A 13,216-nucleotide genomic window follows, 5' to 3' on the forward strand; every position below is an offset into this window, starting at 1 on the left:
CTTTTGGCAGGTGATGTGTGTGTGTGTGCGTGTGTGTGTGTGTGTGTGTGTGTCTCTCTGGAGTGTAATCAGATGGGGGGGCAGGCTGGGGTTACTTTATATTTTGGGGCAACTTTCTTTCCATTATCATGGATCATGATGCTAAAGCTAACCCTACACAGACCGTGTCAGGCATGTTTCCCTGAGTTTGGGATCATTTTTCTAATTTCAGGTGGTTTCAGTTGTTGACTTGCTGAGATAGAAGAGGTCAGGTTGCGTGTGCCTGACCTCTGACCCTGAGAGTGCAGGTGCAACAACTGCGCAGTCATGAATGAGTGCAGCACAAGCGTCACGCTGACCTGCTCTTCACTGGCCCTCTTTTGAACCTCTCGTCATTAAATGAGGAGTCGAGTCCCGCTGCCGCCGATTGACAGAACCTTGCTAGCTGGGTCTCGTAAGCTAACGTGCTACAGGCCGGCATCAAACGAGCAGCTGAGCTGTCAGTCTCATCAGTCTCCAAGGCTTCTCTCTACATTGTGAAAGGAGTTTAAATGGAAACCGTATTTTCATCCTTGGACGTTTCCCTCCAACATCTCAACCCTGGCGGGAGCTTCAGCGTGGCTGTTTTGTTTGGTTTGAATGTTTCTGCTGAAGAATGTCTCCCTGTTCTCTTTTTTGGTGCATATTTAGAAGATGGGATTCATCTGCTCAGATTAAACGGGAATGTTATCCCTGCTCAGAGACGGCCTGGCTGCTCTCCTGCCTGTGAACCGCTGGTGGACGCGGTGCCAGGGCTCATGTCTCCGCCAGGGGAGGGTCTGAAAATATGCACACGTGTAGTTCAAGGTCCAAGAAGAAACTACCGGCCTGATAGAGTTGGATTTCTAACAGCGGGGAGAATGTATGATTAAGTTGAAGTTCTGTTTGTACTTTGAACAAAATGTTTCCTTTCCTAAAGGGGCATGTTGCAGTTTTAGCCCCCCCCCCCCCCTCGTGTGAATGTCACATGTGCAGCTGCAGTGTGTTCTCAGTTACCGGATTAAAAACGCTTCATCTTTGACATTTTCTCGGTTTGGCTGCCTGACGTTTACTGGCTGCTTGATTTGTGTGGATTCTATAGTCAAGGTTAGTTTTTGTCACGTTGTTGACGGTACGAGTGAATCACATATAAGGGCAGCACCACAAGTTCAAGTTAGGAGACAGAAGGAGTCGAATTTCATTCTCAGCACGGCCGACTGCAACTGTCAACTCACAGGAGGTGCAGTCTTTCTTCCCGTCTAATTTTGTGATTTCAAAAATCATAACATCAGTCAAAATAGTGCGAATATTTCTGAACAGTGTGGAGACTTGGATCCAGTCAAGATCAGAATGTGTGACAGCCTCCACTTTTTAGAGGGTCGTTTTATTGTGACCAGTTTAACTGAGCAGAAGGACGGGAAATGGAGGAGAATGGGGTCAGAGGTCAGAGAGGCAGGCTAGGGTCAGAGGTTGCTGGTTCACATCCCTGGATGGACTCAGAAATGAAGGTGGACACTGCTGAAGTGCTCCTGAAGCAAGTCGGCCAAACTTTGAACTGAAGGACTGGAATGTTGCTGCTGGGTCCATTTTTACTGTCTTGACTCAACAAGATTCGTAAGATTTTAGAGAAAGTGGCTTTGATGAATCCTGGATCTGATCGTCTGTCACTAAATTATTCATGGATTCATTCATTTGTCAGCTGTTGGCCCTGTTTTTTATAAATACAGGACATGGCAAGTCATGTGATCGACCGTCTCTCCTGCCCACGGCCCTGCCTGAGAGGACAGCGACGCTGCGTGTGATTCAGGAGTGATTGACACCTGCGGTCGGTTCTTGTGGCTCATGGGTCCAGCCCTCCATTGCAGATCTAGAATAATTCTTCTGTTTGTAGCTTCAGAGGCTTCTCGCTTCTTGTGTCTGACACTAAAAATGTGTTTCTTGGCGCTGTTTTTTTAGTGTTATTTCGGGGGGGGCTACTTCCTGAGGAGGCCGCAGGGACACATCGGGCTCTCAGGCTCTCGGTCCTCCCAGGGGTTTATGTGGCGCGGTCTGCGGCGTACAGAGTAACACCACACAGCCAAACCATGAGGAGCATGCTGGAGGGGGTGGCAGGGTTGGAGGAGGAGGAGGAAGAGGAGGAGGGAGCAGACGGGCAAAAGTTCAAACTGGTCATCTGAGGTGGAGCGCTCCACCTGCCGCCAGACTGGATATCTCCTTCAGTTAGAACAACACCACAAGTGTTGGTTTTGGAGAGGTGGCCTGGACAGACTCTCCTCTCCTCCCTCCCTCATCTTCAGATTCTGTCTCTCCTGATCCAGACGGATCTCTGGAGGAGAGACGTGCTGATAACCACCCGGTGCAGAAAACTCAGCTGGGCTCCACATGCAGAAACCGGGGGTCATCCGAGCTCCAGAGTTGCTCTTTCACACGTATAGTGCTCCTGGGGGAGTACAAACGTAGTACTTCTAAGAGTACTATGAGTTATGTCAGTACAACCTGTTCTTCAATTCAAAAGAATTTACCATGAACTTTAATCTCTAATCTGATGATTAACAGCATTTAGATTTCGTCGTCTGTTCGTGAGTCTTGAGCTCAGGAGCAAGTTTTCCCTGCTTGAGTTCTCGTCAGGAATCACAACACACACTCCAACCTGTGGCTGGAAGCTTCTGGAGACTTGCGAAACAAAACTTGTCTGTCCTATAAACGTTTGACACAGATCTTATTTTCACAACCATCTGAAGCCCGTGATGACGCTCACGTCTGGGTTTGCCTCCCGACGCATGTCGTGCCTGTGGGAATTCCCTGAAAGGCCTGGATTATCCTGATGGTGTTACTCTTCAGTCGCCATCAGCCTCCACCAACACGCGTGTGGCGTGTGTGTAAAGACGGGGAACAGTGATTACTGATACACTGAGAAACGAACTCCCAGTTCCCCAAAGTTAAAGGGATTTGAAGTTCGGCTCGAGCCTGTGACTGCAGGTCTCGTCCTCTCCTGAACTCCACCGCCGGCGTCAGGCCCTTGAGGCCCCTGAGCTGGTGGTGGTCTGTACTGAGGGGGCTGGGCGAGTGCGTGGGTGGGCTGGAGGGTCGTCTGTCTGCCAGGGTGGATGGATGTTGCCGTAGAAACGGGGCTTGGCGAATAGTTGCCATTCAGCTGTTCGGCTGCACTCAAGTGTTTGGTGCAGTGGTGGGGGAGGTGAGGCTGGTGTACATGGCGGCCGTACTGATGCGAGCACCTGTGCTGACACGTGCATGTGAACCCTGTGATACACGCAGCTCACCTACGCTGCGCCCAGCTGCCGTTACGGCAGCGTGAGTGGGTCACGACGGCTGCAGCAGACATGTCGGTGCAGGCGAGTGTCGGGGAGGCTTCTGAGGTTGATGCAGTGACAGCGAGACTCTCAAAATAGTCTGGTGCAGAAATGGGAGCGCGGTTTACAGCCGAGCTCTCGTCTTTCAGAGGGCAGACCCGCGTCAGCGCAAGGAACGCATCCAGGCCTGCAAGTGGAAAGAAAAGCCGGGCTTCTGGAACGCTGGTGGAGCTGGAGCGCGTCAGAGAGAGTAAACCACACACGTTTGAGCTCACTCTGCACCTTCGGGTCAGGTTGCTCCAGATTACTGGCGAATGTAGTCTCAACGTAAACATGTGACGCCAGCCGGAGGAGTGTGGCCTGCGCACACACACACACACACACACACACACACACACACACACACACACACACACACACACCTGACAGTTCACTCAGTATTGATACAGTATTGAGTCCAACTTATCAAAGATCTGACTCAGGTTGATTATCTACATTTGCAAGTGTCGATGTCCAGTCAGCGGCGTTTTAGCGGTCGTCACTGTGATTGATTGATTTACATAAAACAGCACCTGAAACGAGATCAGACGGCAGCAGAGAAGAATGAACTGACGTGTGACATCAGTCAGATGGCGCTAATGTGGTGATAGTCAATGGATTGTTAGGAGACAGTTGACATCCCGCCAGTCGAGGTGTTAGACGTTTGTAAAAGCAGGTTGTGTTGCAGCAGCGGTGCGGTTCCTCCCTGGAGTGAAGCCGCCTGAGATCACGTCAGTGCTCAGTGTCGCTGCAATGGCTGATATTTACATCGGCACATTTTTTTGCTGGTCATCTCATTGATGGTGAAGAAATGACAGTACATCAGCAGTTTATGCCATTTTCCCGATGTTTTGTGAATGAAGACTTTTGCAAGGAAATGTGAACATCAAAACTTAATATTTTACAGAGATAAGTTTGTTAAATATCAACTATCAGGCTGAATCCATCGGTCACCTCTGGTTGACGGATCTGGAGGAGGAGGCTCGCACAAGCTGCTGCTCAGCGTAGCTGGAGGGACACACTCACACGCACACACTCTCTCACACACACACACATACACACACACACTCTCACACACACACAGATACACACACACACTCTCACACACGAGCCATTCAGCCCTGCAGACCAGCCTCAATTAGGACACTAAAGCAATCAATAAACCCAGAAAATGCTGCCATGTCCCCAGACAGGAAGTTCCTTTGTCACAATGGGGCCCTCAGACAGAGAGGGTCGTCCTGCCCCCCCCCCCCCTCCTCTTGTCCCGTTGACAGCCTCTCAGGACCTCCATGATGAACCTTCGTGACGAGTGCAACCACCAGCAGATTAATATCCGTCTTCTGATTCCTGAGGATCACTTGACGCTTTGCAGCTCTTCTCATTCGTATCGTTCATTATTCTTGGGCTGCTTCACTCTCCCAGTGTCTCCCAATGTCTCCCAGTACTTCCCAATGTCTCCCAGTGTCTCTCAGTACCTCCCAATGTCTCCCAGTGTCTCCAGGAATCTCCAAGTGTGTTGCAGTATCTCCCAGTACCTCCCAGTGTCCCCCAGCAGTCCGCAGCCTGCAGGGTCAGTGGGTGTGGCCTTGCTTTGGCCAAGTATCCAAGCCTGGTTGCCATGGAATGACACATTGTACACAAACTAGAAGTGAGATGGTGATGCTTTAAAAAGGTGAACCATCAAGTGTGTGAGAGTTGGCGATCATGTGACCGTCTGATGCTGACATTTACATCACGTGGACAGATCGTTTGGCACGAGCTTAACGGCTAAAGCTAGCACCGATGCCCTCTGGCATTACTGCATGAGTTTGGAAACAAGGTGGACTCGCACTGGGGGGGGGGGACACACGCAGCGCATCATAAACGCATCATCTTGAACGCATCATCATTAGCGGTGGAGGGATTTTCGCCTCCCTGGGTGTTTTCCATCTCTATTGTTTATAAAAAGGAAGATGGAAAATATATGCAGGAACAGGATCCAAACCCTGGAACCCGACCCAGTCTCTGAGGCCTGGCTGTGCACTCAGCATCCCACCTGCTGAGGCTCCTTCAGGACCACCAGGCTGCTCCGCCTCCATCCGCCCTGGAAACACACCCCTTTTGGCATCAGCTGCATGTCCCCCACACAAACTGGAGTGAAGGAGGCGTTCTCTTTGGCATGACACTCCTCACACATATGTAGCATGTCACATGTAGAGGATCAGAGGTGTTGAGAGGCCAGTGAGAGCGGCGCAGGTGCTCCGCCAGCACCACCCAGCGGCCCCCCTCCCATCATCCCCTGGGATGCTGGTTGGTTCTGATCAGCTGTCCGAGCACCACCCAGCGTGTGTCTGTGCGTCAACGTTCCTGAGGAGATGTGCTGGAGTTCAGTGGCTCCTGAGGAGGTGTGAATGCTCGTCTCCTGTGTGACTCCTGTTATTAACTCCTCTGCTCCTCCTGGTGTGAATGAGGGTCAACTCACAATCACATCAGGGACCTCTGCAGCCCACTTAGGCGATGGTTGCCGTGACTACGGGCCTGGGGCGCTGTGTGCATCCATTATTGGAGGCATGTGCATGGAGACAGGGCAGTGGGGGTTACAGCCTGGGGGGGCAGCGGCAGCAGCTGTCCCCCGAGATGGCGCCTCCACATCTGGATCAGGCAGCGGGGTCGATGCACTCACAGCAGCCCTGAGAGAGCGAGCGCCAACTTGCACAGCAGCAGCCCGACCAAACGCCGCTTCAACAGTTTATGATGCCAGTGAGCTCCTGATAAGCGCAGTGATTTTATGCTCCTAAATGAAGTGTTTCTGTGTTTGTCTCAGTGTTGCACTTGGTGAGTACTTGGTAGTACTTACCAGCAGGCCCCCCCAGGCTTGTATGTGGTTCAGTTCAATTTGACCGATGGCAAACTCTTGATAAGCGTTTATTCACTTCAACTCATGTTTATGTCGTATCAAACTCTGTGGTCCGTCCCTGGTTTGGTTGAATATCTGCTGCTTAACTGTGACATGGATTCTCCGTTCATGTTCAAGAGCAAACGGACGTTTCAGAGGCAACAAAGTGTGGGAACCTTGAATGAATACGATCGTCTAAAAAGCCTCTTGAACTCCCAAACAGGGAGTTTAACTGTGATGGAGGGTAAAAGCATCTGAATGTGATGAGTCACCTCTTTCATAGCACGTCGGAAGCAGGAAGTAGATGAGGTCAGAAGACAGATGAGTTTCTGAGTGAAATACAGCAGACGCTCACGTAGCAGATTTACAACAAACAAACCACAAGACCCACAAAATGAAGGAAGCTGATTGTGTGTATAGGTTTGGGTGATCAAAGCTGCTAGTTTCTGAGAAACATGCTAATCTTTAGTGAAAATCTCTCATTGTCCATCATCTCCAGAGTCAAGATAAGAAGATAGACCCTCTGTAAGACGCTCAGCAGGTCTCCTTGGGTCTGGGCTCTCTCATGCACTCCACAGGAGAGGAGGAGCTCTGGAGCAAACAAGCACATCTTCAAAAAAGTTGTCAAGTCCCTTTTAAATGTGTCATTTTTCAACTGTCAGTGTCTTTAGAAAACATGCTGAGCTGCTGCTAAGAAACAAACGAGCGTTTGGCGTCTATATTTTTGATGCGTTACCATGTCGGTGGAGCATCAGGAACGATGTCAGCGTGAGTTGACCCCTGGGCGCCGTCGGCAGGAGATCATCTGAGCCAGCACACGTCCACATGTGGAATAATATTGTATTGATTATTGAGCTGATGCATGTTTCCATTCTGCATGTGGCGCTTTGTGAGACCCCCTCTGCTCCCCTGGTTCCGTCCTTGGTCGTGGGGGAGGAGGGGGGGTCTTCCCTGGAGCTCTCGGCTGGCTAATCCACCCAAGGCCGAAAGAAAGAGATTAGACAGAGATACAAATTCTAATTCCCCATTTCTACCACATATACTCCCATCACAGAGCTGCTGGTGTGTGTGTGTGTGTGTGTGGGGGGGGGGTGCTGGTGTTCGTCTCTCGGTATCGAATCAAAGTAGCTGTTATGTGTGGAATTGGCCAGCTGTTTGATTTCGTGTAACATGATAAATGCTGTGAACTGACCAGAGCAAGGATGAACAGCACCGGACCAAACTGTGACTCTGAGAGCCTCTAAAGGAAATGCTGCTGTGTGTCGGTGGTCATAGTGCTGCAGGGATGATGGGTTTTGTAGTCCAACAGGAAGTGGACATCCACGGTTCCCTCCCACAACAGCGAATGGGATTGTTCCACTGGAGTTTGGAGCATGTTTTCACTAATGAACCCCTCTGATGGTGCTGGAAGCCTGAATGCAGTGCTAAGCTAACGTTAGCCTAAGGAACCATACCAGCGTCATGTGACTTCAAGGTCACCACCACTAAGCTTCAGGCTTCTTGTGTTTCCCCTTGATGACCTTTAATGACCTCCATGACCTCTGTAGGCTCCTCTAGACTCTTGTTAGCAACCCAGGTTTTTAAGACTCCACCACTCTGGTGTTTACTGGTGGATCTGATGTAGACCTGAACCTCCACCATCCACCAGTCTGGTGTTTACTGGTGGATCTGATGTAGACCTGAACCTCCACCATCCACCAGTCTGGTGTTTACTGGTGGATCTGATGTAGAACTGAACCTCCAACATCCACCAGTCTGGTGTTTACTGGTGGATCTGATGTAGAACTGAACCTCCACCATCCACCAGTCTGGTGTTTACTGGTGGATCTGATGTAGAACTGAACCTCTTCAGTTTTGGAACAGTCGTACCAGGTGAATCCAGCGGTTTAATTCCGTGACATCTCTGCTGCGTCTCCGTTGATGTCTCTGACCATCGCTGTTTGTTGCTGTTGTTTTGAAGTTGCATCTTTAAACGTGTGACAGCTTCATTTGAGGATGGGCCTGCTGAGAGTTCTTCATCATGATGTCATCAGAGAAGCTGCGGTGGTATTTTTGTTTTTATTCATGAAGACGTCTGTGGGCTCCCCATGCAGCTGGCATGGCACTGACGGTGAGGCGTCTGGATCGGGGGTTTTGGGACCACCCAGCCGTCTCCTCACTGCGTCTTGTCACGATGCGACAGAGCTGAACTGGTCCCAGATCAGCGTCTCGCCAGCTTTAACACACCCAAACCTCCAGCCTGTTGCTGCACAAACACATCTGGCTTCTTCTACGCCCCACGCCCGCCTCATCTGTCACTCATTGATGATTGGAGAATGTATGAAATCACATGCTGCAGGACGTCTGTTTCTCAGTGACCTGATTGAATTTATTTGAGTCTGACAATAAAACAGGACCCCACACACATTTGTAACTGTCCTGCTTTTGTTTTTCAGGGCAAATATTGATGAGGTGGAGACGGAGGTGGTGGAGATCGAGGCGAAGCTGGACAAGGTGAGACGCTCGATGTCGTCACTGTGAAAGTGATCCGTCAGTCCCACACAGAAGCTTTAATAGAGAGCATCTATCACCAGCGGGATGAATAAACAACAACAAACGAACTACAAGGCTGAGTTCTTCAGTGCCGGCTGGTAGAGCTGAGTCACATGACCTCTGCAGCACCTCAGCACTTCAATCAAATGGGACTTTTACACATTCTTTGGTAAATCCTGCATCTCCTGGGATTTGGACTTTGCACAAGGCAATATTGAGATTATTGATCAGTTGTTTATCGCTGTACTGAGGCGCTTTTCTTAAGAATTCTCACACTGGATTGGACCGACTAAAGTTTAAAAAGTTGAAAAAAGTTTTTCCACAAAACTCTGATAAGAGTACAAATACTGGCCTTTATGGCGATATTCACTCGACGTGCTAGTTCCCTGTTCTTTGGGTGTGTGATTCCAATTAAATTCTTTTGAAGATATGTGAAATTAGATCAGGAAGGAAAAATCAAAGTCTCGATCACATTTTTAAACGCTAGATTTGTACAAGTGTTGAGCTAAAAATGCACCAAACGGAGGTCATAAACACACAAGCACACATTTTGTTCTCAAGTGTTCAAAAACTTAATCAAATGATGCAGGAACAGGATGTGGACAATTTGCAAAAAACTTTGACAGAGAAACAGAAGCAGGCACCAGAGCTGAGTTCAGCAGTGTTGGCGCCTGGTGCTGCATCTCCTCCTCCGCAGCAGTGACCTGCACTTGTGGCACTGCTATTCTAACTTTTTCATTCATGAAAACGTAGTTTCATGTCTGGTTCGCAGCTGGGAGAAGAAGCCTGGCCTCAGAACTAAAGATAAGCGTCTTGGATCCAGACAACAAGGCCCTGATAGCAGATATCGCGCGTGTTGTTGACAGTCTGTGGCATCAGTGAGCTACGCGGCGCACACTGAACATACGTGTGCAGTTACTGTGTCTGTTGTCAATTCACATGAAGCCTAACGCTTTGACATGTGCTCCGGTCGGTTTGTTGGTGACATGGTGCGCATGTGGAACCCACCTGAGACAAACCCACGACTACAAGTCACCAGCTGGAAAAACCAGAACCACCGGGTCCATGTGTGGCTACCAGACCAGCTTATGATGATGATTGTCAAAGCTCCTGCATTCGAGCCTGATTTGCTCCACACAATGAGCCTTTGATACTCCCACACAAACACACACACACAAACACACACACACACACACACACACACACACACACACACACACACACACTCTAGCCCTGTTTGAAAACGATAGAGGAACACGCCAACTTTGGGGGAAGCACACAGATTCTCCATCATCCACAAGAAGACAGAGACTTTTCTCTCCTCTGTGTATGATGGAGCAGAGGCCTATGCTAGTTAGCTTAGCATAATGAATGGTACTGGATGGGAAGTGTTAGCATATCTAAATCAAAACTCCTCAAATGAAGTTTTCTGTGTTTGCATTCCTAAAATGTGTAACATTCATTCTGAGGTTAAAAATTGAAATGACTAGACATTGCAGTTGTGGAATCCGACATGTAACCGGAACTACTTTCCTGACTGGGCACAGTGATTTGATGTGGCACCTTGAAACCAAAGGTTTGTTGAGGACTAGAAGAGCGACTGCTGCTACTGATCATGAGGAGGAGGAGGAGGAGGATTCCTCCTGGACACACCAGCATCCTGGACCTGAGCTAGCTGATGCTAACACTTCCCACCCACTACCAGCTATTGGGCTAAGCTAACTAGCCTGGACCTGAGCTAGCTGATGTTAACACTTCCCACCCACTACCAGTCAGTGGACTAAGCTAACTAGCCTGGACCTGAGCTAGCTGATGCTAACACTTCCCACCCACTACCAGTCAGTGGACTAAGCTAACTAGCCTGGACCTGAGCTAGCTGATGCTAACACTTCCCACCCACTACCAGCCGTTGTGCTAAGCTAACTAGCGTGAGGCTTAGCTCCCTAGAGGAGGGCTTATATCTCCTTGTCTGCTCTGGAGACTACGGCAAGCAGGCCTTGTTGTTCCTCTGAGTGCCCTGAGCTGGCTGTGTTGCTGAGAGCTGCAGTTGTGTGTCCTCCGTACAGCTGGTGAAGCTCTGCAGTGGGATGATTGAGGCTGGGAAAGCGTACGTCAGCGCCAACAAGCTGTTTGTCACCGGCATCCGGGATCTGTCTCAGCAGTGCAAGAAGGACGAAATGATCTCGGTGAGGTTCTGATCCACTTCCCTTCGCCTCTGTTCTGTTCTTTTCATTTGCCATCTTGGTGGTGTCGTTGGAGGCGGGGCTGATGAATGTCTGCTGGGGTCTGTGTGTGAGTGAACCTGATTACTCACAGATTAGCGAGTGAAGATCAGATCAGCCTGAGAACTTGGCTGCGCTCGCTGCTGGTTTCATTGCTGCTGACATTAAGTGCTATTAAAAGCCCTCTTGGCTTCAGCTGTTTGACTAATAGTGAGTTTCTTATTGAAGTCTTGTTCGAATTTGTAGTTTCCATTGTAAAGGGAAAAAAAAAAGCACTGAATCAGCGCTGCAATTATAGTTCCCTTTCCCGTACAAGGTTAAAGAGAAAAAGTCCTCATAACCACAAAAGTACACTTCAGTGACTTTCACCAGCCTGGACTTTATTTCAGTATTGAAAATCTTTTTATTTTCTCCCATTGAGGGTTACAAACACATTTGGGGTTACAGCTTATGATGCAAATGGGGCAGGACATTTATTTATATTGTCTGGTTGGAGATAATAGAAACGGTTCCAAGTGATGATGTGTGCTTTCTTTGCAGGAGTGCCTGGAAAAATGTGGGGAAAGCCTCCAGGAAATAATCAACTACCACATGGTGAGCCGGTCTGCTCCGCACGCTGTCCCCGTACGCCCCCGCAATGTCCCCCTGGAACGCTGACAGTCACTGGCAGCCCTGGTCTCTCCTGGGTCTGGTCCTCCTGTCAGCACCCCAGCGAGGGTCAGACTGGGGTGGCGTGGATTCGCTCTTTCACACGTCTTAGATTGGCCTGTTTGTTGCTGCTTGACTGTCAGTGTTGTGCTTGTTAGTCAGAGCTGCGCGACATCCAGACAAAACGCCGCCGCCGGCAGCCGATCATTTCCCGATCAAAGAGCAGATATCGATCCTGCAGCGAACACCGGGATCTTTCTCTCTCTGGATTGTGAAACTCTGCCGTTTCAGTACGAGACTGCGATGATTTGTGTCCACACGCAGAGACATTGCTGCAGCTGCACGCGTCCCGATGTCTGCTAATATTTAGGCTCCATTACAGCACAAATCGTTTCATTATCAAAGAGGTCCTGCGCGCCGTGGACAGACAGGTATACTTCCTCTCCTCTCCCTCCCCACCCTGCTGCCTTTCTTATTGTCCTCTGTGTCACGTCCCATGTTGGAACTAAAAAGACTTGATGGTGTAGCAGGGGGCGGCGTGGAGGAAGTGGAGGGCGCTGAAGTGCTTACTGTTTTCTGTCTTTTGCTCCAGCCTGTTTAGGACGCCGCTGCTTGAGCAGGTCCTGGCGTAGCAGGCCACAGAAAGCGCATTCACCCGGGTTTAGCGTTTACACCAACGCCAGTCAGAGCTGATGAAGAGGCGTGTCTAACGCCCGCTGAACCCTTTTCAGACAAAAGCCAGATGTTGGCCTGAACGTTGGCCAGTGGAAATGGAGCGTACGATGCAAATTAAATTTAACAGTTTAGTTTTCATAACCTGCAAAATGGACCTCATGTTCCTACCGTTCAACAAACCAGGAGACAGTAAATTACCTCTTGGATATTCGTACAGTAGAGGCCGTATTTTACACAGGTATAACAGCAGCTCCCAAAAACCTCATAAAAGTCCTTGTGAATTATAAAAGTATTATAACTTTATATTATCAAGCGGTGTTTCCTTCCTCTCAGATTAGTTGGTGTGTATTCTGGTGTCCGCATCGACCCACTGACATGAAACAGCTTCAGTGGTGTCGTTTCCCATCCCAGCCTTTAAGGCTTCTGACCCCCTGCCCCCCATCCTGCCCCCCATCCTGCCCCGCTGAGGCCCTTTGAAGTCCATTAGCTTGAACCAGTCGCATGCTCCACGCTAATGTATATTGCTCTGTGTGTGTGTGTTTGTGTGTGTGTGTGACACATTCCTTTCTGAATCTGTAACAAAGATGTGCTGTCACAAACCAGCCCCCATACCCCACCCAAACACCCCCCCCCCCCCACACACACACACACACACACACACACATCAAATGGAAGAGAAGGAGGTCGGCGGAGTTAATGGCTGGGGTCGCTCAGGCTAGCGTGCATTAGCTGTAGCCGTTAGACAGTTGTAACCTTGACATGTCACTGCGTGTTACATACGTGTGGATGTGCGCGACTGTCAGTGGGTGTGGTGGTCACCGTATGTTGTTGTGCTCTCGTCTGATCAATAAACGTGCGTGTGGGTTCTGCTGGAAAGTCGATGTGTTGATGAGTGAAGGTCACAATAGAAAACAAGA

At 49.6% G+C, this 13,216-nt stretch overlaps 1 protein-coding gene across 2 annotated transcripts in view; it reads left to right on the plus strand.

Moving 5' to 3' along the window:
• The window catches only part of LOC147255351 (arf-GAP with coiled-coil, ANK repeat and PH domain-containing protein 3-like), a 61,237-nt gene that overhangs the window by 17,287 nt on the left and 30,734 nt on the right, over positions 1-13,216 (plus strand). For both annotated transcript variants that reach the window (XM_086213015.1, XM_086213014.1), the window contains exons 2-4: positions 8,658-8,715; positions 10,821-10,940; positions 11,517-11,570. In XM_086213015.1, the coding sequence (XP_086069141.1) occupies positions 8,658-8,715; positions 10,821-10,940; positions 11,517-11,570 (232 nt within the window). The remainder of the gene's footprint in view (positions 1-8,657; positions 8,716-10,820; positions 10,941-11,516; positions 11,571-13,216) is intronic.

Source organism: Aulostomus chinensis, chromosome 9 (genome assembly GCF_037954235.1).
Source record: "Aulostomus chinensis isolate RoL2024-O1b breed Wild chromosome 9, RoL_Achi_v1.0, whole genome shotgun sequence".
NCBI classification, from domain to species: Eukaryota; Metazoa; Chordata; class Actinopteri; order Syngnathiformes; family Aulostomidae; genus Aulostomus; species Aulostomus chinensis.